The 24,155-nt window shown below is 41.7% G+C and overlaps 1 protein-coding gene across 7 annotated transcripts in view; it reads left to right on the top strand.

The window, feature by feature from the left end:
* The window catches only part of FTCDNL1 (formiminotransferase cyclodeaminase N-terminal like), a 191,532-nt gene that overhangs the window by 122,745 nt on the left and 44,632 nt on the right, over positions 1-24,155 (top strand). Inside the window, exons 5-6 of one of the 7 annotated variants that reach the window (XR_014265189.1) lie at positions 4-94; positions 7,629-7,706. The exons of 4 other annotated variants lie outside the window; for them this stretch is intronic. Coding sequence is in view for 2 of the 3 variants with exons in the window: in XM_082467293.1 (XP_082323419.1) it covers positions 7,629-7,729 (101 nt within the window). In the remaining variant the exon portion in view is untranslated. Of the gene's footprint in view, positions 1-3; positions 364-7,628; positions 15,889-24,155 lie in introns of those variants that run through there. 2 more of the 7 variants (XM_082467293.1, XM_082467300.1) reach the window with 2 other exon arrangements.

The raw sequence follows: 24,155 nt of genomic DNA, 5'->3' as shown, positions 1-24,155 counted from the left end.
CAGGTTAGGAAGCTGAAGTCTAGGGAAGCTGGCATGTGCTCAAGGTGACGCAGCTGGATGGTGCCCAGGTTGGGTCTAGAACCCGGATCTCCAGGTAAAAATACAGTTTTACAAATAGTACACATATAAGCTCTTGCCAAAATATGAAATGACAAATGAAAAGCTACAGTCTTTCTTTTTTTAAAAAGATTTTTATTGAAATATAGTTGATTTACAATGTTGTAATGTGTTAGTTTCAGGTATACAGCAAAGTGATTCAGTTATACATACATACATGTATGTATATATTCTCTTTTAGATTCTTTTCCATTATAGGTTATTACAAGATATTGAGTGTAGTTCCCCAAAAGCTACAGTCTCTCTTGACTGCTGTTCTAATCCCAAATCCTTTCCAGAATAACCACTGCTATCAATTGATATGTATCCTCCAGACGTTTTGCTGAATGTTTATACATATACATACAACGTACACATATATGTAGAAATGTGTGTATAGAGATATATGATATTGTTCTATAACTTTTAAAAAACATAACTACTATTATACTTTACATCGGTTCTGCAATATAGTCTGTCTCGGATATTTTTCTAGATCAGCACATTTCTCCCTCTTCTTTTAAACTGCTGGCTAATTTCCTAAAATATAAATAAGTGTATCATGGGCACTTAGATTGTTTCATTTTTCCTCCGTTACAAACAATGTTATGACACAGTGCTGCTCAAAGTTTAGTTAGCGTCAGAATCACCAGAGGGGCTTGTTAAAATAGACTCCTGGCCTTACCCACACATACTCTGATTCAGTAGTTCTGGGATGGAATAATGGTCCCATTTCTAACAACGATTAGAAATGCTAACGTAAACATTCTCAGGGAATTCTGATGCTGGTGGTCCAAGGACCATCCTTTGAGTTACACTGCTGTAATGAATATCAATGCATAGACTTCCTGTGCACACTTGTGAATGTTGTTGCATGAGGGTGGGTGAAGGAGATAGATGTGAGGAAGGATTTGCTGGGACATAGGACGTTTGCATTTGCATTTACATTTTATAGATACTGAGAAGTTATCCTCCAAAGTGGTCACACTGCTTTGTCTACTTGGCTGTACCCCCCAGCAGTGCATGAAGTACGAGGGCACTTGTTTCCTCACAAGCTCACGACATTTCCTGTAAACAATCTTTAGTTTGTCCTCAGTACGTTTGGTGAGAATGGTATCTTGCTTGTCCCTGATCACTAAACTAATGAGGCTGATCACCATTTCATAATGTGCTCAATACAAGCCATCATAATCTCCTCTTCTATGAGTTGCATACTGTACCGTAAGCACATTTTTAAAATGGGTTGTTGTTGGTTTGTTTTTCTCATAGATTTATAGTGATTTTAAAATATATATTTCAGATATTAATTCCTTGCCTGTTTTATGTGTCTGAAGATGTTTTGCCCAGTGCTCTTTTTTCTATACAACACGGTTATTACTTTACTCCTAATTTTATAACATTACCTGAATGGTACTGGTCCCTCTGAGGAACATAACAATTCCAGAATCAAACATTATTTTCCTTTTGGGTCCTCAGTTCAAATCCTGTGACCATACTGCTAAATGTTGGCTAATGATCAACAAATTGTGGAGAACCTGAGAAAGAGAATAGGTTGGAGACTCTCCAGGCCCTTTTAACTAAAGGAGATTCCACTGCGGAGGAGCGCCTCGACCTAATTTAAGGGAATAAGACTCACATATGTAGTTGAGATAAAGCAACCTCCATCTTGTCAAAAAGGAATTTCTGTAAGCTCCTGAGTAAAAGTTCTTCTAAGCCACTTTGACATAGGATTATTCTCTTTTGACATATTATAAACATTAAAGAAAATTTAATGCCCATCTGGACAGTTAGTTTTTGCCAACTGCTACCACCACCAGCTGCAAAACTGCACTGACTACAAGCCATCCAGCTGCCATGCATACCCGGTGCCAAGAGAGAGCAAGCTGCCAGCGCTGCTTTAAGTGGCTGGGCTGGTTTGCAGCCAGGATTTGAGGGAGGATGTGCTGTGAAACACAGTAGTCACGACTCGGATTTTCAATGAGTTGTTATTTGTGTTTGCTTTTTTTTCTGGTCATCTACTGTGGGAGGCTGCTGGGGACACCATCCCTTTCCTGGAAATGGCAGCAAAACATGTTGATCCTTCTTCCTCTGCCTTTTATGTACTTGCTGGCACCCTTAGCATTCACATTCTGCTTGCACACAGTCATTAGCTGGAGCTGCCTGGAGCTGCAGAAAATGGTGTCATCTCTCCAAGGCTGGGTTTCCCCAGCTCCTCTTCTCTCTCCCCATCCCTAACAGCACCCCTTTCCTTGTTTTTCCCCCTTTATTTGTTTGGCATTTATTTTCTCACAAAGTAGCAAAAAGAAACTGTTTCCTCTGCTAGTAGTTTTCCTAGAAGTGTTCTTACATTTATGATCTTGGGTTCCAAACACTCCTGTACGGATGTTTCCCCTCAACAAAGAGAGAGTTCTTCTTCCTTCCTTCCTTCCTTCTTACTTCTCCATTGACATCTGTAGGAGATTGTACTAGTGTTCACCAAATATTCTATTTTCTTCCCCCACTGTGTTTTTTCCCATGGGTGGATTGATTATTCATCCCCTCTTTGCTGAGGTCAGGAGAAACCATGTGATTTGCTTTGGCCAATAAAATATAGGCAAAAGTGATGTATATAACTTACATGCAGCAATTTTAAGAGCCAACTGGTTGTTTGAAATGTCTCTTTTCCCTTTGCCAGAAGAACAGCAACACCCAGATAGAGACTGCTCCTTCAGCCTAGGTCCTGGAATGAAGACGTAGAGCAGTGCAACAGCTGACCCTTGAAGGACATGTAGCATTAGTAAAAACAAAACTGAGTCATTGAAAGCCATGCAGCATAACCTAACCTAACCTACTGTGACTGATACAATACCATTTCATTTGTAGGTCTCTACAAAAAACAAAAAAACAAAACAAAAAAACCCACTCTAACATGTTGAGATTACTTAGGAGAACACGGAATAAGACATCTAGGAAAGTTATCCCTAAAACCAGGCAGGGCTGCTTGCCTGCTAATGTGTATCTGACCAGGTTCACATGGGATCTTAGATTGTGAGAAATTGCAAGCATCTTAGAGCTCTTCTAATTAAGCCTCTCATTTTGCATAAGGAAATGGAGGCTCAGAGATGTTAAGTGACACACTGTAAGTCAGCCAGCTGGTTGGTGGAAAGACCTGGCCCAGCCCGGAAGAAGCCAGGCTACTCCCATGCTCCGTCAACCGTGCTTTCTCCTGAGTTTTTCAGCTCAGCTAGCGCTGGGAATAAGATAAGAGAAGGGTCCCAAATGCAAATTTTCTGTCATTTTATTTAAAATATTTCTGAAAACTTTAAACATATTAGACTTCCATCTGCCCGCTTTAAACCCCAGATTGTCTCCTATTCCCTGTACTACTTACTGCTTCACGTTGAGAACACTTAATATTATCAAAATGAAAAGCATATTTAGAGAAGCAAATTTACTATAAAGGACAAATATAAGAGGTTTTTCTTTTTAAAAAAAAATATTTTATTTATTAATTTATTTGGTTGCACCAGATCTTAGTTGTGGCTCACTGGCTCCTTAGTTGCAGCATGTGGGCTCCTTAGTTGCGGCAGGTGGGCTCCTTAGTTGCGGCAGGTGGGCTCCTTAGTTGCGGCATGCACGTGGGATCTAGTTCCCTGATCAGGGATCGAACCCGGGCCCCCTGCATTGGGAGCTCGGAGTCTTATCCACTGCGCCACCAGGGAAGTCCCCTAAGAGGTTTTTCTTTTAGGCACTGTTCCGAAATATCCCCATTCACGATCTTTTCATTTTACCATACAGTTAAGAGTTTTACTCCTTAATAATTACAGAAGCTGACATTTATGTTATATAATGCTTACAATTACTAAAGCTCTGTTCAAAGCGCTTTGTATTCTTTTACACACTCAACCCTCACAGCAAACTTGTGATGTATTACTATCACTCCTCATTTACAGATGAGGAAATGGAGGCACCGAAAAAATTAAGAACCTTACCCAAGGTCACACAGTTGGTGAGTGGCAAAGCTGGGACCGTTCCTAGAATGACTACAAGACTGATAATGGTAAAAATAATAACAGCAAAACAACAACCACGTAATTATTAAGTAATTGCTATGTACAGGAATTATGTGTCACTTTATATTTCACCATTTGTGGTCCCTAAAATATGTATTACAATAACTTAGGAGGCTGAAGCTTAAAGACATTAAGTGATTTGCCCCAGGTCACATAAATGGTGGACCTAAGTTTAAGGCCAGATCCGTCTGACTTCAGAACCTGTCCTCCCTGCTTTTTCCTTTTTGTGTCGTCTCTACAAAAAAGCAGTGTAACAAAGTAAAAGTGGTGTTTTATTTTTTATTTTTATTTTTGGCCATGCTGCGCGGCTTGCGAGATCTTAGTTCCCTGACCAGGGATTGAACCTAGGCCCTGGCAGTGAAAGCACCGAGTCCTAACCACTGGACCACCAGGGAGTTCCTGTAAGCGGTGTTTTTAGCAAATGTTCACTGCTTTATGATTCAACTATACGAAGTTGAATGATAGTGAGGTCTTTATCACCTGGAAACATAGACTGTGAGCAGAATGGATGGCAGTCTTCTTATCAAGGAAGTAATGACAGGGAAACAGGCATTGGATGGGTATTTTGACCAGGTGCCCAGGGATGTCCTCTTTCACCCTGAGTCTCTATGATGCTAATCCTCACGATATTTCTTCAGGAGAGCTGCTCTTTCTGAAGTGTGAAATAGAGGTACAGAGCATTAAAGTGCTCAGGCAGCCTGCCTGTGATGTCACTTGTGGGGCTGGTAGTAAAACTAGAGTCTTTTACTCAGATTTCATGTTCTATATGATGGATTTCACAGTTTCGACTATGTGGGAATGTCTTTTGCAGAGATTTCCAAAGCCTGACTGGAACTTTCTACCACTCTAAGTGTTGAAACTGTTTTTTTTTAAAGAAATACTGGGAAAAAAATTTTTTCAGTTGTGTGTTTAAATTTTTAATTAACCACAGCTAAGGAAGTGGTTACAGAACAACATGGATTCAGTTTGTAAATCCCTGCTTATCTAAACTTCAGGGTACAGTCATGAGATTCCTGAGTCCCCCAGTCTATGAACAGGGTAGTGGGAAGATTCTACCCTTGTTTTTTTACCTCCACATCTCTAGTGGGAAAGAGAGGGAAATTTTGGAGAGCACTGGAGGCCCTCTAGGAAACACCTTGTATTAGTTAGGATATGGTTTAAAATAATGGCTTAAATAAGCTAGAAGTCATTTCTTCCTTACATACGAGTCCAGGCGTTAGCCATCCTGACCTGGTGGGGTGTGGGGACTGTAAGGTGTCAGAGCCCCAGGCGCCTTCCATCTGGAGCTCCACCGCCCCCGGTATGCTGCCTTTACCCTGTCATCCAAGATGCCTTACCGCACACCACGGTCCAGCCCCTGGAAACAGGGAAAAGGGGCTGGGAGAGGGGACAACAGTTTCTTCTGGGGGCATGTTCTGGAAATTGCACTCATCCCATTAGCCATAATGTGACCACAAGGTCACTCATATTCAACTCCAAAAGAGGCTGGGAATTAGAGTCTGTGCTCTGGGTGTCTAAATGCTGAGATTAAATGTTTTTACTGTGGAAGAAGGGAAGAAGAGGAGAGAGATATTTGGGGGCAGTGTCAGCTCTGCTCGCTCTTCTGTTTATGTCTCCACCACCTCAGGAAGGTCCCGAGGCCCTGCTCTATCACGGCCAAGCCCATTGCTCTTGTCTTTTGGGTGCTTGAGCATCCCTTTTGTAAAGTGAAACCCTTTTGTAAAAACCTACATACTCCAGTCACGGAGCAGTGGAAGATCCAAGGAAGCACCGTCTAACAACCAACAGTAATTAATAAAGGACTCCTATCCTTAACTTACTTTTCTTGATAGATATAGAAAGATCTCACCATAATCCACAGTAATAGATTAAATTCCCCTTTCCCTTCCCCCTGGTTTTCTATGCTTGAAAGTTTCTCCCAGAAAAAGAAGGACGCCTCATATAAGCTTCTTATTTACTACAACTCCTTCCCTCCAACCCCTCCCTCACCCACGTCAAAAAAAAAAAAAAAAAAAACCCTCTGGATATTTAACCCCAGATGGGTTTTCTCTTTCTCTCTCTCTCATTGCTCCATTTTTCAATTATATATTTCAATCCCCAGGTAAGCAAGAATCTCTCCACTTGAGAGGTAACAAGCCAAGGGAAGAATAGTCAATACAGGTTTTTCCTCGTCCAGTTGGCAAGGAGAGTAAAAAGAGAATGCCCATCATGTTGGTCTTGCCATATGTATTCTCCAATCCGTTTTCCACACAGAGGTAGCCAAAATAATTTTTACAAATACAAATTAGGATAATGTCACTCCTCTGCTTAAAACACTTCACTAGCTTCTCACTATACTTGGAGAAGACACAGCTTCCTCTGCAGGGCAGACAGGCTCCTGTGTGCATGGCTGGGCCTACCCCCTCCTCACTCCAGGCCCCCTCCCCTTTGCTTTTCATCAAGATCTTTGCTGCCTAAAAGCTCCACATCTGCTACTGCCTCACTTGAAATGCTCTCCCCCAACTTGGGCAACTCCTATTTGTTTTTCAGTTTCTCTAAACTTTTGTCTCTTCAGAGATGCCTTTCCTAACCTTTCAATCTATAACAAAACAGGTTTATTTCCTCTAATGGGATTCAGCAGGTATCATGACATGCATTTACATGTGACTTTATCTGTTTAATACCTGAATCCTTCACTAGATTATAAATTCCAGGAAAACAAGGCACTGTTTCACCCCCACCATGTACCCAGGGCTTTGTAGTATTGTAGGATGGAGGATATTGCAATTCTCCCTATAAGCTTCTTATGAAATTGTGCCATCTGTCCATCAATGAGATAGATTTATTACTTTTTTTAAACTAATTTTTATTGGAGTACAGCTGCTTTACAATGTTGTGTTAGTTTCTGCTGTACAGCAAAGTGAATCAGCTATACATATCCATATATCCCCTCTTTTTTGGATTTCCTTCCCACTTAGGTCACCACAGAGCACTGAGTAGAGGTCTCTGTGCTATACAGTAGGTTCTCATTAGTTATCTATCTTATACATAGTAGTGTATACAAGTCAATCCCAATCTCCCAATTCATCCCACCATCCTTCCCCCCTTGGTATCCATACGTTTGTTCTCTGCATCGGTGTCTCTATTTCTGCTTTGCAAATAAGTTCATTTGTATCAATTTTCTAGATTCCACATATAAGCGATATTATACAATATCTGTTTTTCTCTTTCTGGCTTACTTCACTCTGTATGACAGTCTCTAGGTCCATCCATGTCTCTGCAAATGGCACAATTTTGTTCCTTTTTATGGCTGAGTAATATTCCATTGTATATATATGTACCACATCTTCTTTATCCTTTCCTCTGTTGATGGACATTTAGGTTGCTTCCACGTCCTGGCTATGATTTATTACTTTTTAAACAGAGGATGCAGAGCCTGCCCTCAAATCTGGGCTGGTTAGAAAACACTCATCTCACCTCTCCCTGCTTCTTTTCCATCAGCTTTCTGCTCTATTCTGAAGCCTAGGACGTGTTACCCAACAGCCCAGCTACAGATCAAGAGGTGTTATTGTGTAACACGAAAGAATGCTCAACATCATTAATCATTAGAGAAATGCAAATCAAAACTACAATGAGATACCATCTCACATCAGTCAGAATGGCTATCATCAAAAAATCTACAAACAATAAATGCTGGAGAGGGTGTGGAGAAAAGGGAACCCTCTTGTCCTGTTGGTGGGAATGTAAATTGATACAGCCACTATGGAGAACAGTATGGAGGTTCCTTAAAAAACTAAAAATAGAACTACCATACGACCCAGCAATCCCACTACTGGGCATAGACCCTGAGAAAACCATAATTCAAAAAGAGTCATGTACCACAATGTTCACTGCAGCACTATTTACAATAGCCAGGACATGGAAGCAACCTAAGTGTCCGTCGACAGATGAATGGATAAAGAAGATGTGGCACATATATACAATGGAATATTACTCAGCCACAAAAAGAAACGAAATTGAGTTATTTGTAGTGAGGTGGATGGACCTAGAGTCTGTCATACAGAGTGAAGTAAGTCAGAAAGAGAAAAACAAATACCATATGCTAACACATATGTATGGAATCTAAAAAAAAAAAAAAGGTCATGAAGAACCTAGGGGCAGGATGGGAATAAAGACGCAGACCTACAAGAGAATCCTCTAGTAGGATTACCCTTCCCCCTCCCCTATTTGAGGACACGGGGAGGGGGAAAGGTAAGCTGGGACAAAGTGAGAGAGTGGCGTGGACATATATACACTACCAAATGTAAAACCGATAGCTAGTGGGAAGCAGCCGCATAGCACAGGGAGATCAGCTTGGTGCTTTGTGACCACCTAGAGGGGTGGGATAGGGAGGGTGGGAGGGAGGGAGATGCAAGAGGAAAGAGATATGCGGATATATGTATATGTATAGCTGATTCACTTTCTTATAAAGCAGAAGGTAACACACCATTGTAAAGCAATTATACTCCAATAAAGATGTTAAAAAAAAAAGAGAGATGTTATTGTGTAAAATAAGAACACCAAAGCTTACCCTTTCTCAAGGTTTGTTAGGTCCCAGTCACTATCATATACCCTAACCTTTTGGAGTAGAGTGGTGTTTGTAGTCTATATTCTCAGTGGCGTATGTATTAGTCAGCGTTCTCCAGAGAAACAGAACCAATAGGATATATCGATATCTATATCTATATCTATAGAGAAAGATTTTAAGGAATTGGCTTCTGCGATTATGTAGGCTGCAAGCCCTGAACCTGTAGGGTGAGTCAGCAGGCTGGAGACCCAGGGAAGAGTGGATGTTGCAATTCAAGTCCAAAGTTATCTGCTGCAGAATCCCCTCTTGCTTAGGGGAGGTCAGTCTTTTGCTCTATTCTGGCCTTCTACTGATTAGATGAGGCCCACCAACATTATGAAGAACAATCTGCTTTACTCAGAGCCCACCAATTTAAACTTTAATCTCATCCAAAAACACAGAAACATCCAGAATAACATTTGCCCACATATCTGGGCACTGGAGCCCAGTCAAGGTGATACATAAAATGCAAACATCATAGCGTATAAACTTGTTCCTCTGAGGGAAGAAAAAACTCCAGTGTTCTTTTGAGAGCAAGGAGGTCCCCCAACAAAGAGGCAAAAGAGTATGGCTGGGAATGCTGATGGCTGTGGAGGGAGGAGCAGAGCATCCTCAGCCCCAGGGAGGGTTTGCTGTGCCCAGAGCCCCAAGGTATCATTAGCCAAGGCAGAGATGAGACAGGTGAGAAGGAATCACAGGGGAGGAGGATGGGGTGAAGGGGGAACACGAGAGAGAGACAAAAGCCCTCAACATGGGGAACAGTGGGCTCCCACCCACCTTTCAGGCCCAGAGGTTGCTCCCTTTGTGCTCTGCCTGTCTGTAGACAGACTCCCCCAACCCCTCCCTACTTAGTTGTCTGCCTGTGGCTCCCTGCCACTAAGCTTATTTGGAAGCAATAGATAAATGTCAGCACTTAGAAGATATGAAACGTCCTAACTGGCCTCCCTAGACTAATAAACATTAAAAAAAATCCTGATTCAGGCAGCCTGATGGGCTCATTGGTGAGAGGGAGATAAAGTTTCCCTTCAGGACATTTATAATTTACATAATAAAAAGCTTTTCACCTTCCAGTCAAGGAGCAAAATTAATTACTGTGGCCCTGTTACCTCTTGGAACATTTTTTGCTTAAACTGGCAGGAGCAGTTTGCGAACTCTTAAATGAGGGGTGGGGGCCAGGGGTGGGGTGGTAGTGCAGGCAGCGTAGTGGGGAGGGGAGAAAGGCACCCCACGGCTCACTTTACACAGGCCTGGAGTGGGCAGGAGGAGGGTGGGTGTTGCTCTGCATTTAACAAAGACATCTGTGGCCTGACCTGTCCTTTCAATGCGTTCAGCACCAAATAATGTGCTAATGATAATGGACTTGGCAATCTGAGGCCCGTAATCACCTCCCCTCAGACAGATGTTGAATGGATGGTCACCAGAAGGGTTGTCTCAGTCATATCCTTCAGTCATGTCTTGTCCTCTTCTCTTTTGGGTACCATTTCAAATAACAAATAGAAAAGCTGGTGTTCCAGTGCCCCTGGTTCTAAAGATATATGGACAGCCCAAAGTCCTTTGATTAGGGAATCATATCTGATATCCATACAGGGTCTCTCATTCCAAATTCCCTGAGCCCTTCAGGAAGCTGACAGCATTAACCTAATATCATTAATTCTCGCCACTCTCCTGTGAAGAAAGCAGGTGGCCTGCATTTTTTCAGACCTTTTACAGATGGAGAGATAGAGGCGAAGGGAGGTTAAATGGTCTGCTTTCCGCTGAGGAGCTGGGCACAGAATTCAGTGTCAGGTACACAAGGGTACAGGGTCTCCTGGTAGACCAGAAGTCTCAACTGTGGTTCTCTGGGAAGTGGGAAGGGGCTGTGGAGGTGAGGATGGGAAGTCAGAGCCTCCTGCCTACCTTTTATGAAAGAGGAACCATTATTGATTTAATTTTTATTGTTATTTTATAGTAATTATAACATAACACAGGATTACAAAAGGATATAGTGAAAGATGACATGGCTACAAGTGTGTTTTTCACCTTCTTTAATTAAGCCTCGTTTCCTGTCTTGGATAAACAGAGTACTGACAGGCAAGTACGGTGGTTGCTTTTATTTAAAAGCTCAGAATCTTGAGGGGAGAGCAGGCCGTGTGGACAGTCAGCCATCTGGAACGGCATCCACTTCAGAGACCTTGAGCCCCTCCCTGCCTCTCTTGGTCACTCCGGCTTCTGTGTCCCCTCCCCTGGTTTACATTTCCTTGGCCCTTTCTGGAATCCAGTGTCCTAGAAGCTGCAGGGCACCCATATTTTTTGCTCTCCAGGGAATGGTTAAGTTAAAGTCATCTCAGAACCAGTTTTATGGGGAAGGAGGCAAAAATCAGTTCAGCCAAGTCGGAAAAAACTTTACCTCCCGACTTTTGGTGTGCTATGTATCATGAATGAATTGACCAACAGAAGTGACAGGATCTAACTACAAGAACAGCTGGGATTTGCGGTGCCTTTTTGATCTGAATATAAGATGGAAGCTGTATATAGTTTAATTATGGTTCTCCTTTGGAAAATATTGTTTGCTGTTTCTAGTAGAAACCACACATTGCCCATTTGTTTCCTGAGAGACAGGGTAACCTACTGGGTGAGAACATGGGCTGTGTGTGCTCTGCTGGTGCCTGTGGGTATCTTTCTCATCTGTAAAGTGGGCACCATAAAGGCATGTTCCTTCTAGAATTTCTGTGAGGACTAAATGAATCGATGCACAGAAAACATGTAAGTCACTGCCTGGTACATAGTAAGTACTCGAGAAATAAATGTTAGCATTTTAAAATTCATAATAGTTGCTATATACTCTTTTTTAGGGAGAAAGTTTATTTCATATGTGAGTCGATCAACAAATATCTAAGTCTCATTTGCATGTTAAGTTGACCAAAATAACTAGTTCACTTGTACCGTAGTCTGGTTATTGCTCGTAGCTTAGTGGCCAGATTGGATTAATTGTGCAATAATAAGATATTACTACAAACTGTTTGCAAAACATATATGAGTCAGCTCATGTAGACCTGACTACTGTGATTTCTTTCACCCATTTATTTATTTACACATGACTACATCTAGTCATTCAAAAACCATTAAGCATCTTCGAGGGGGAACAAAGACTCATAAGATCTGGCTTCATCCCTCAGGAAGTCCTGCGCTGGGAAAGAGACAGACATGTAAAACATACCAGGTCCTTGTGTGAAGGGCCCAGTGTGCCCCAGGTGATTAGGAAGAAATGTTTGAGTTGAGGCTTGATGGAGCAGTGGAGTTAGCCAGGAAAGAAAGGGCATTTCAGACAGAGAAAAAAGCAGGCACTACCAATATGGAAAGGGAGAGAGTCTGGATGGTCAAGCAGCATACATGCAGGGCAGGGAGCAGGGAAGGGTTCCCTGGTCCCTGCTTCTGCAAGGCCTCCTATGCCCTGGGGAGTTTAGACTTCATCTTCAAGGCCAGAAGGTTTTGAGGGGTGGAGGAGAAGGGGAGGTGAGCAGGAAGGGGAAGAGAGACTACCTCACAATGAACCAGACTCCTTTCCAGTTCCCCTTCAAACCCTCGCACATGTCCCAGTCAAGAGGGAGGAAGGGCAGTTATTGTAGAAATGGTGCAGAGTAGAAAAGCTCCCTGGGGAGATTTGAGTCAGTTCTCTTCCCTCCATCCCTTGACCCTTGAGAACCACCTTCCCCAGGAACGGAAGACATAGAAGGATTTCAGCAGGGCAGGGTCACACTCAGGGGTGCATGTTAGAAAATGACTAGGATTGCAGTGTGGGTGATGGACTGACACGTAGGTCAGGGACAGAAGAGCATGTGGTTTTACAAATTCAGGCAGAGGGGCTCAGGTGTGAATGAAATCGGAAGCATTTAGAAAATAATCACTCTTTATGGCCTCTTGGACATGGGGTGTGAGAAGAGGTAGCTTCATCCTTTATCCTTAACAAAGGTAGGGATACAGGAGGGGAAGCAGTTTACTTGTTATTTTGAGGTGCTGGTAAGAATACATTTCAATATCACTTCCAAAAATTGGGTGTGTAGTTTAGGACAGAGCTCTGTCTTAAAATCAGTACTTTTGTTTTGTAGTCCCAGCAAACTAATCTGAATATCAGAGATGACTTCATTAAAAAAAAACTTTCCTGTAACTCTTTCATTAGCATTTATAAAATGCTAATGTACAGAACAGGATGAATGGATCTTCTTTCCCTATATAGAGTATATTCTGTATATTTTAATGCCTTCTAAATTGAATTTTCCCCTCCAAATATTAGACTCCTCTTCTTGAGCCTACTCCTTCCTCTTTCAAGTTCATATTGTTCGTATTCCAAAAGTTGACTTTGTTCAGTTTTGCAAATTAAAGATTCATGGGTAAAAAAGTTTAAGAAAATAAAATAAGGACCTTGTGAAAGTGAATGACAAGATCATAAAAGGGTGGGGGAAGAGAAAAAGATAATAATTAGCAATCCAAAATTAAATTAAACATAAAATAGAGGTTCCCAGGCCAAGAAGGGTCTTGGGAAAGGGGAAGAGAAGAGAGACTGAGTGTACTCATGTTGATGTTCTTTGCTTGTATAAATTTTAAATCAAATTTGGCTTTGGATTTCTGGCAGTGCAGACTCTGTGCAGAATGAGCGGGAGAATGGAGGCTTCTTGCTTGCTACTTTTAGCTCTCACCATTCTGCTGGTTCAGACAACTTCTCGCTGGGTTCAGTGTACGGCAATGAAATGCAAATCATAAACGAGCAGAGCTGGCCTCCGGGGAAAAGGGGGGCCCTGGATGCGATCCAAGGTCTGTAACACAGAGAAAAGACATATTTCTTTGTCACACACAGTAGATTCTCCCCGAGGGTTTCTGCGATGGGAATAAAATGATGGGGAGGGGGTGGGTGAGTGGCAGTGGAAATCATTACAACGTTCTGCTCTCATATGAAAAACCAAACAAAAACAAACCCTGGGTAAGTGGGAACACAGATGAGCCTGAGGCCTCAGCCTCGCAGCCCCTCTTCACGGCTCACTCCATATACCATAGTTATTAGCGGGGTGGCAGGGCTGCAAGCACCCCGTGACCCTGCGCCATACCTACACACGCATATTTATCACTTGGGTTGACCCGGGGTGGGGAAACTGTCAAGTAAGTTTGAGCTTATTGTTCAAATATTCTGCGTTCAGAATACATTTTCCCGAGCACTTTCCCTCTGAATACTTAACCCCATGCGTATTCTGAGGGAAACTTGATCCACATGTTTCTGATTCATTTACACTTAATTTATCAAATTGTTGTTTTGTAAGAGTCATTTGATGTCCAAGGAGCTTTATGAGGGTTTTTTTTAAACCTTCTTATTTGAAACAGGATGTTGCTTATGCCAACACTGACGACAAAATGCAGAAGAACATCAGTCTGAAGCTGACCTCGTGACCTGACAGGTTGGAGGTTAGTGGAGGTGAGGGAGGGAAGAGGAGTTAAGAAGGACCTCGGTTTGGCAGAACACAAGGAACACACTCTCGGGACTTCCCTGGTGGCACAGTGGTTAAGAATCCGCCTGCCAATGCAGGGGACACGGGTTCGAGCCCTGGTCCGGGAAGATCCCACATGCTGCGGAGCAACTAAGCCCGTGTGCCACAACTACTGAGCCTACGCTCTAGAGCCCGTGAGCCACAACTACTGAAGCCTGCGCGCCTAGAGTCCGTGCTCCACAACAAGAGAAGCCACCGCAACGAGAAGGCCACGGCTTGTGGGATCTCAGTTCCCTGACCAGGGATTGAACCCAGGCCCAGGCAGTGGGGTCTTTTTATTTAATTTCCCAAAGAAAAATAAATGCAGAGAACACCTTGTCCAGGGGAGGTCGTAACCATCTGTTCGTGATTCTCGATGGAGGTTGTTTTCCCTTCTCTGTCATGAGGGTTCAGGGCTTCTGCTGGTCTTAAGAAGATCCGTGCCCTGAGTAGAAAGATTATAATTTATTTTCAAAACCAGCTTGATGTATGGTGGCCAAATACCAGTGATTTTAAGCAATGCCTCTTTTTTTTAATGTCTCGCAGGCTGGGTTTCATCTGTACATTAGATGCTGACTTCCTCATAGCGGTCTGAGGGCAAGGACTTGGATTTCTCTGGTGATCTGTAGCATGATTATTAAGCTTTGCCTCGATGATCGGATTGCCTTGACTCTATACAACCATTCCAAGAGCTGATTCTAACGTGTTCCCCTATGGCAGAAGGTCAAGTCTAGGCAGCTTCTCTAAGATAAGTTTCTTGGAATGAAACCCCATTCTATTTTTTTGACCCAAACACATCCTCCCCCATACGCTACTCGCCAGTAGTACTGTGGTCACTGTCTTAATTTTGGAGAGGGTGAGCTTCCAGTGTGACAAAACAGTCAGAGGAATTAAGAAAAAAAACACAAGATACAAAGGGTGGTTAACCACAACCTAGAGAAATTCTCGTGCTTTAACATAAAACCTTGGGACATTGATAGTTGTTTACTGATTTTGGTAAAGGGGAAAAAAGATTTAATCTTCAAACAGATTTATAAATATGATAAAGCTAATTTCTGGAGTGGCTGGCTTTAAAGAAGAGATTTTTACACTGTGTAAAATCTGATCCATGTTGCTGAATCATTTATATTTAATGTGTACATTTTACACATAAGTATAAGTTGGCTTTTAGATGTTTTCAAAAAACAGTGCTTTGAACCCAGGATAGCCATTTGATTGAGACTTGCTATAGTCAAAAATAAAATAATTACAGGGTAAATTCTGTATTCTGGCTTTGAGTTCATGCTTGTAACTCCTATCCAAATTCTCGGATCAGCGTGCAATATGAATTTCACTGTCATGACCTTGGTTGATTTTGTCTGAACCAGTGCAATGGAGTTACAAGAAATCAGCCAAGAAGGGTCCCCATGGAGAAGTTATGGGGAATTTTGTTTGTATTTTTACTGCCAGTACAGGGCTTTAGTGGAAACTAAGAATATGAAGCACTTGTGCTTTGCTTTCTGATGGTTAATCTGTACTCCAGACTTGAGAAATCCCAGTTTCCAACCCTTGCACTGATATGAGGTGTGTCAGTGCTTTGGGAAAAAGTAGACTCAATTACCTTTTGCCCTTCAACGTCCCTATTGGTAAAATGGACTAAAGGTAATGTTATTCACTTTCTTAAGGACATGGGAAAGCAGATCAAGAAAATGGTTAAAGATGGAAACCTGTTGTAGTGTAGGATAAGGTAACTTATGGAAAATAAAGAGCGGTGTTAAAATAAGATTTAAAAAAAACCAAGAATTCTGGCTCCATTAGAAGTTATTTCATTAGAATGTAAGCTCCATGGAGATGGGAATTTTTACTTATTTTTCTCACTGTAATATCCCAAGTCCCTGAAACAGTGCCTGGCATATTGTAGGCATTCAATAAATATTTGTTGAATGACAGAATGGATGGATGAATATTAGTAAAACTAGCACAGCAGAGGAGTGATGGCCTGCCTTCTTTTTTTCTCCTCGGGCAAAGCAGTAGACTGACAGGTGGGGAACATGGCAGATAGAATAGTACAAAATTCTGGAACCCGCTGCCCTGGGTGGTCATGCTTCCATGCTGCTAGCTGAGAGGCAGGCATGAAGTCACCAGTTCTCTAAGGACAAAATGGAGAGGGCCTTGTGTGGCATTTTCCCATCTCTTGGCCTGTGGCCTTTGGCTAAGTCTCAGAGGCTGCGATTTAGTCACTAAATAAAAATGGAAGTTAATTTAGGGGCTATCACAACGTTGGTTTTAGGGGGTGTATTATTTTGCTAGGGCTGTCATAACAAAGTACCGCAGACCATGTGGCTTAAACAACAGAAATTTATTTTCTTACAGTTCTGGAGGCTGGAGGTCCAAGATCAAGGTGTTGGCAAGTTTGGTTTCTTCTGTGGCCTTTCTTCCTGGCTTTCAGATGGTCACCTTCTCACTGTGTCCTCACATGACCTTTTCTCTGTGTTGGTGGAGAGAGAGAGAGAGATCTCTTGTGTGTCTCTTCCTCTTCTCATGAGGACATCAGTTCTATTGAATTAGAGCCTCACCCTTATGACCTCATTTAACCTTAATTAACCCCCGCCCCCCGCCAAAGGCTCTGCCTCAAGTACAGTCACATTGGAAATTAGGGTTTCAATGTATAAATTTGGGGGGACAAAATTCACTCCATAACAGAGTTTAACAGTCCATTCTCAGGTTAAAGTGGAGGTGCCAGCAACCAGGGGCACCTCTGATGTCCTCCCAACAGTTTTCGTAAAGCAGTCAGAGTCATTAAAAAGTAAGGATCTTCCCATGTGTTAAGGTGGTGGCAATGTAAGGCATGTGCTATGATCTCTGGCTCCTATTTGAAGCACCGTTATTACTACTGAATTGTGGCATCGGCCATACCACAAAATATATGTAAAGCCTACGGCCTGCTTTATGGTTGGAAAGCCTAGGCAACAAGATGTGAACTAGGAAGAGAGCCAGTCTATTTCTGTATTCATTTATTTATTTTATTTTATTTTACTTTTTTTAAACATCTTTATTGGAGTATAACTGCTTTACAATGGTGTGTTAGCTTCTGCTTTATAACAAAGTGAATCAGTTATACACATACAATATGTTCCCATATCTCCTCCCTCTTGCATCTCCCTCCCTCCCACCCTCCCTATCCCACCCCTCCAGGTGGTCACAAAGCACAGAGCTGATCTCCCTGTGCTAGGCAAGCTATATACTGGAAACATAGTACTTAGGCTTTCACATTCTTCTGCAAACCACGCAAATGCAAATTATTTACCAGTAATGTCAGCATTCTTGGGGGAATTTCTACTCTCTTCAATGTTGAAAATCTCACCCTAGAAATTTAGAGCTAGAAGGACCCTCAGAGAAATCTATATCCTCATTTTTATTAATGAGGCACTGCAGACACAGAGAAATCAAGAGACTTAATGAACGTTTTGCAGCTAGTGAGAGGCAGAGCGGCTGGGTTCCGCATGTAGTGATGTAAAAATGTCTGCAGCCTTCTGGTGGGCTGACTTTGGCAGCTGCCTTAGAGTCATGGAAAATGTCCACCCATTTGACCTACACATTTGGTCTTGGGCCTCATTTAATTAATTGGTGAACAAGTGTTCAATGAAGATGTACTTTGCACTCCACAGCAACAGACAAAAGCATAACAGTCTGTCTCAAGAGATATCCAGTCTGGTTTTGGATGACCAGACTAAAATTCAAGAAGAAAATACAAGAGCAAATACAAATTTCACAGAAGCAACTAAAATGCTAATGGGCTTTTAAAGACGGCTTCCTTTCCTGGGAGTCTTTGGAGGGCCTCCAGGGTGAGATCTGGAATTGAGCTCAACTTTGTTACTAACTGGGTAAGCTGGAGCAGTCACTGGTCTTACAGAGCCTCAGTTTCCTATCTGCAAAGGGGAAGCTGCAGGGCGAGGGACAGATGCATTTCAGCTGTGGGAGTCGCTGTGGCTGTGGTGACCACGTGACTGCAGCCCGAACCACAGCTGCCACTGATAGCCCACTGCCCCCAGTGACAGAACAGCAGAAGCTTTACTCAGAGGTTAGCCTCCATTGGGCCCTCCACATAACCTCGGAAGGCCGCTTCATTACTGAGGAGTAACGAACATTTCCAGCCTTCTTTATAATGCTCTTATTTTCCCCAAGAACTTGACAGGTGGATTTTTTTCGAGACCTGTTTGTGGTTCTTCTGTGATCCTCCTACGCTGCACCATAAATATCTAATTCTTCCCCTTCCTTGGTGAATTGGAAGAAAGCTTATTCCTTGTTTTTCTATTTCTATTGTAATGAACTTTTTTCATGTTTGAATATTATAATAGAGCTCCTATATTACAATGTTATGGGACAATATAGAGAATACATAGAGGATCTTTGGGTACAAATCCTAGCTCTGCATTCACCTGTTCTGTGAACTTGAGCAAATTACTTGACTTCCATGTGCCTTTATTTCCCTATCTGTAAAATGGGAACAATCATATATTCGTATCATTTGGTTATGATAATTGAACAAGCTAGTCTGTGAAAAATAGTGTGGAGCCTGGCACATAGGAAGCACTCAAATATTAGCCATTATCATTATTATTAGTATTATCAAGATTTTTAAGAGGAGATGAAATTACTTTGTATAGGACTGCTTTGAATAAAGAAGGAAGTTAAGGAAAGAAATCTCAGAACAAATTCCCCAGTCATTGATCCATGAATGCTCCAGGCATCAATAAATCCTGGGGAATAGGGATACTTTGGGTTTCTGGAAGGGCTAATGCGGAAAGAGAAGGGAAAAAAATACACAATGATGTGGTAAGTGGAAAGATGTACCCAGAAAGGCCCAGATATAGACAGAGCAGTGGCTAAACCTTCCTGGAGGAAGTTAGGGAAGGAAGCGTTTTCACAGGGAAAGAGCTGACTTGAGGCTGGAAAGAATGGTTAGGAGGTGGCCAGGTGGATAAGGAGGTCCAAGGATGCTCCAGGCAGAAGGACCAGTGTGTTTAAAGACATGCAGGCATGAAATAACAAGATAAATTCAGGAAACAGCAAATATTTGGTTCAATTTTAGGCTGCACGGAAGAGAATTGGAAGAAATGAAGCTGGAGGTGGTGGGCAAGAATTGGTTTATGAAAGGCTTATTGCCAAGCTAAAGAGTCTAGATTTTACCATGTAAGCCAATATTCCCTAAACTCCGTTCCCCAGATTCCTTGATCTGTTAATAGATATTCCATTAATACAATTCTTTGGCCCAATAAGTTGGAGAAATGTTTGGTCCAAAGAAATTAAATAGTTTTTCTTACAGTAGGATTTTCTAGAGCTATTGGTATACCCACAGGAGGATATAAAATGAAGCTTTCTCTAAACTGACTTGATTTTAGAATACTTTTCATACTGAGCAACTATTAATATCCAGTTCCAGAGAACAATGAAGAATTTTGAGGAGGGGAGTGACATGTGATCATATTTCATTTAGGGTTAGTATCCATGAGGGAGGAAGGTGTTTTGAGGGAATATATAATTTGTTCTTTAAGTATAATAATTATTCTGAAATTGGGCATAAAAATATGTCACTTAATACTGAATTAATTCTTATTTACAAAGCATGGTGGTGCTTTGGAGGCCAGAATTACTTCCTGCAGGAAATTCATCAATGAAGTGGATGAATATTTAATAGAATTCTTTGATTACCCCATGCAGCCCATTGCTGTACATATTTTTACAGGTTGATAGAGCAACTTTGGAAAGCAGAGCTGCATGTCAACTCTAAAGATGTATAAGGCAGGATGAGCACAGGGTCTGTTCCACCTACTAACTGCATGGCCATGAACAAGCTATTTTATCTTTTTTAATTCCAAATTTCCTAACTTGTAGAGGACTGGGGTAATTCCTTCCTCAGGAAGTTGTTGTGTTGATAGGACAGTGTTAAAAGGACAATCTACGTGAATAATTAGTGTGAATAATAACACTGTAGGAAGATGGTGCACAGTGGGCACCAGTAACTGAATCTGACCTGTGCTTCCAGGGGTTCCCTCAGCAACCTGCCCACAAATTCTCCTCATGAAAAGAGCCCTTGCTCTTGGAGTTCACCTTAACTGCAGTTCACCCTAGGAGGCAGGAAGGGAGTTGGGGTGAGGGCACACCTTGGAGTGTCCTTGGAGTGTTCTAACCCCTTCTTGGGGCTAGAAGAAGGGGTCTGGATCCCCAGCCCTGGTCTCCATGCCCTTCTCTGGGCAGCTCTGTCGTGGTGCTCAGTTTAGGGGGAAAAGGTATGGACAGAAAATCAGATGATTCAGATGCTTTTGCAAGCTCCCCGAGCACTATAAGCTCGAATTCTCTCTCTAACGTTTGATGTTGTGACTGGCTATGGTCGAATTATAAACTATCAAAACCTTTTACAGAGTTTTCTCTTTTCCATGCCCTGTTCCACCTCAAAAGCCCCCCAGTCACCACAGTGGCTGCCTTTGTTTCTCTTATCTTTTCATTTAGATGGATTTCTGCCAGGGGCGGTAGTTCATAATAATGCACTGAGAATAATAAAATAAACCAAGTTGTCTTGAAATGCAATAGTGATGCTTGGCAGTTATAATATTTCTGAACTTAGCTGTCAAGTTAAGAAGTGAAAAAAAAAGTGAAAGAATCAAAATGAATTTCCCTCTTATATAGCAGTGGTTTTTCCACCCTCAGACGTACCTTCGGGAGGTAATGTGGTCTCTCCCCAGCAGGGGGCAGTGTTCATCTTTAAATGATGTGCTCATGGCCAGGCCAGCCCTCAGAGCCCTCAAACCCCTGTGTCCAAGAATCCCACGCCCTCCAGAGCAAACATTCGAGGTTCTTCCTAAACACAAATTTCCTAAATACAAATCTTATGGTTTGGTAGGTCTAGATTCGTTCTGAGTTCTGAGATTAAAACAAAAGCACTTCCATAAAACAGAACGTCAGAGCCTTTATGGCAACATGCAGCCTTATCTCATTGTGAATAATGTTTTCATCATTTGGAGTTGTTGGGATGGTCCCAGAGTAACTGAAAATCATTCTAGTATTACCATGGTAGCTAAACTGAGTTTTCTGTTTGGGCTTGATTTTGTTTATTGTAGTCACCCCGAGGCTGTTCAAATAAGCAAGAGACAAACAAAACAACTTGCTACCATTCAGCCAGTCCAAGCCCTCAGCTGAGGCCTCTTTATTCTTGCAAAGAAGCATATTGTAGTTTCCCAGAGCAGAAGTGAATTGATCACCTGTGGTAACTTGGATTTTGAATGAAAGGACTAGAATCAGGATAGTTGAAAGTCAACTTTCAACCAATTATGTAATATATGGCAAACCCAATATGCTCTAAGTTTTGCCCATAAAACCTCTTCTGAAAGTAAAAAATGGCAGCATGCATATGTCTGCCTCTCCCTGCTTTAGCCCCTGATAACTCTGCGACTCCGAAGTGGTAGGGGGTAGGTAAAGAAGGACGCTTATCTGCTCTCTAGTGGCCTTGAGGAACTAGCATTGAAGAAGGTGGGTGAAGTCAAAGGGTTAAAGTAGCCACACTGCTTCAAATCCCGATACCTTACTTAAAACACATAGTCTCTATTTTTATTTAAATAAGAAACACACATTTTAAGGAAACATTAAGGATTATTTTTCCAAGTTCTTGAAGAATTTTGCTTTTTTCTACCTTCTAAGACATGGCTTCTAGTAATTTTCTCATACAATTTGTGCTTCCTGTGACTGATAGTTTATTGCAATGACTGACACATTTTATGGTGCTATTACAAAATTTAACTGAAATATATGAGAATGGTGTGTTTTTGTTATTGTTGTTGCTTGAATTTTTGAATTTTATTTTTTATACAGCAGGTTCTTATTAGCTATCCATTTTATACATATCAGTGTATACATGTCAATCCCAGTCTCCCAATTCATCACACCACCACCACCACCTCCCCATCACTTTCCCCCCTTGGTGTCCATACGTTTGTTCTCTACATCTGTGTCTTTATTTCCGCCATGCAAACCCGTTGAGAATGGTGTGTTTACAAAGATTGTGCAATCCTCTAAATTAATAGAAACAAAGTTCCTTTGGAAGAGTTAAGTGGGTTTTAAGCTACAGTATCCAGAGAGAGAGAGAAAGAGAGAGAGACAGACAGAGAATTTAGCCCTTCAATTCTTCATTTTTGCTTTTCTCAGTTGCCATCATTTATAGTTGAATTCAGTGTGTACACTAAGGCAGCTGTGTGTTGAAACCAATTTCCATAAGAGTTAAGGAATTTAAAGCTCTGAGATTTTTGGACTTTGAGAAACACAGATTGAATCATTTGACCTTGAATTATATATGACAATCCCCGGTTTCAGCATAAAGGCTGCATATGTACATGTTTAATGAATAAGACCCTTAAGATTTACAAAAAAAGCAACACCCTAGATTTATATATTCCATTAAACACGATCTTCACAGGCTAATTAGTTAGTAATTTCACCCTTGCTTGTAATATAAACCATTTTATGCTCAATAATAATAAAATCTATGTAAACCAGGCTCTTTATTAATAAACATTATGTGCTTCTGGCTTTCAAATAAAATAATGCTTCACGTGCTTTTCTCTCCATCATGCCTAGACTAATCACACAGTAAAAATCAAACAACTAAAATAGTGGTTTTTATCTCCTGCTGTAGAAAAACAATAGAGACCATGTCAAGGGCTTAAGAATGAGATGTGAACTAAAGAAGGCTGGGACGGAGAACAGAAGACTCCAAATCCTTATTTCAGTGTTTGGAATCAAGATACTTTCAGGCTCTTAAGATTATTCAAAATATGTTTCTGACTAATGAGCCGACATCAGTGGAATCACGGATGAGGGAAACAGCTCCGAATCTCCCTTGCTCATCAGATCCCCCTGACCTATGAGATCGAGGGAGGTGCTAAGTGGAACCGGCCTGTGGCCCGTCCTGTGAGTCTGTATTCTGAGGCAGCTGCTGCCTTCTGAGGCAACTCCTTCATGGGCAATAAGCACAGGAAAACTTCTGTTTCAGTTACAAGTATCATGCCAGCTGAGCTAATCAATATTTTATTAAACTCTTCTAACAGAAAGGCTCCAGTCTGTGGAACGTGCCTTACCCTAGGATCTTAGCTACTGGTAATAGATCACACCCAGGCTTTGCTTTACAGGGCCCATGGAAAAATGAAAATTTGGGGCCCTTTGTTCAAAAGTTATTAAGAATTTCAAGAAGACGACAACAGAGCATAAAACCATGTAAGTGTGAGGCCCGTGAAACTGCCCAGGTTGTACCTTCATGAAGCTGCCTCTGCACCGGGAAGACAACAGCCCCTTGTCCTCCACACAGAATTTATTTCTTTTACATTGTCCATCTCCCTAGGAGGTGATATGTTTTAGTCAGTACAAGAAGAAGTCTGGTCATTTTAGAGCCAATATGGAATTTTCAATAGGATAATTCCAGATAACCTTCCTGTTGATGTTATATCTAGTATTAACTATGATTATTTGGAGAGCTCTGGAAAAATAAAATATTCATTGACAAATGAAAATGTCTTTGCTGGGAGATATATTATTTCAAATTTAAAAGCATCTGAGGCACTGGGAACTTCTGGTCGTACCATGAAGGCTCCTATCTGAAGTGTCTTTCTGTTAAATCGTAGTAACAAAATAATGATGGCAAATATTTTTTGAGTGTTTACCAGGTGCTTTACATGTATTCACCCATTATTCCACCAAACAAGCCACCCCTTAAGATGGGTAGTATTATGTCCAAATTTTGGATTGGAGGCAGAGAGCAGTTAAGTAGCTCACTCTAGGTCACAAAGATGGTAAGTGACAGAGCTGCGATTTCATCCCAGGTAGTCTTGTTTCCAAAGTCCATACCCTTAACCACTATATCACAGCTCTTGGAGAGGCTGGAGGACACGGAGAGTGAAGTTACTG

This window comes from Balaenoptera physalus, assembly GCF_965194825.1.
Source record: "Balaenoptera physalus genome assembly, chromosome: 6".
Taxonomy (NCBI): domain Eukaryota; kingdom Metazoa; phylum Chordata; class Mammalia; order Artiodactyla; family Balaenopteridae; genus Balaenoptera; species Balaenoptera physalus.
The sequence above is the reverse complement of the archived record's forward strand: the minus strand, read 5'-3'. Positions and strand labels throughout refer to the sequence as shown.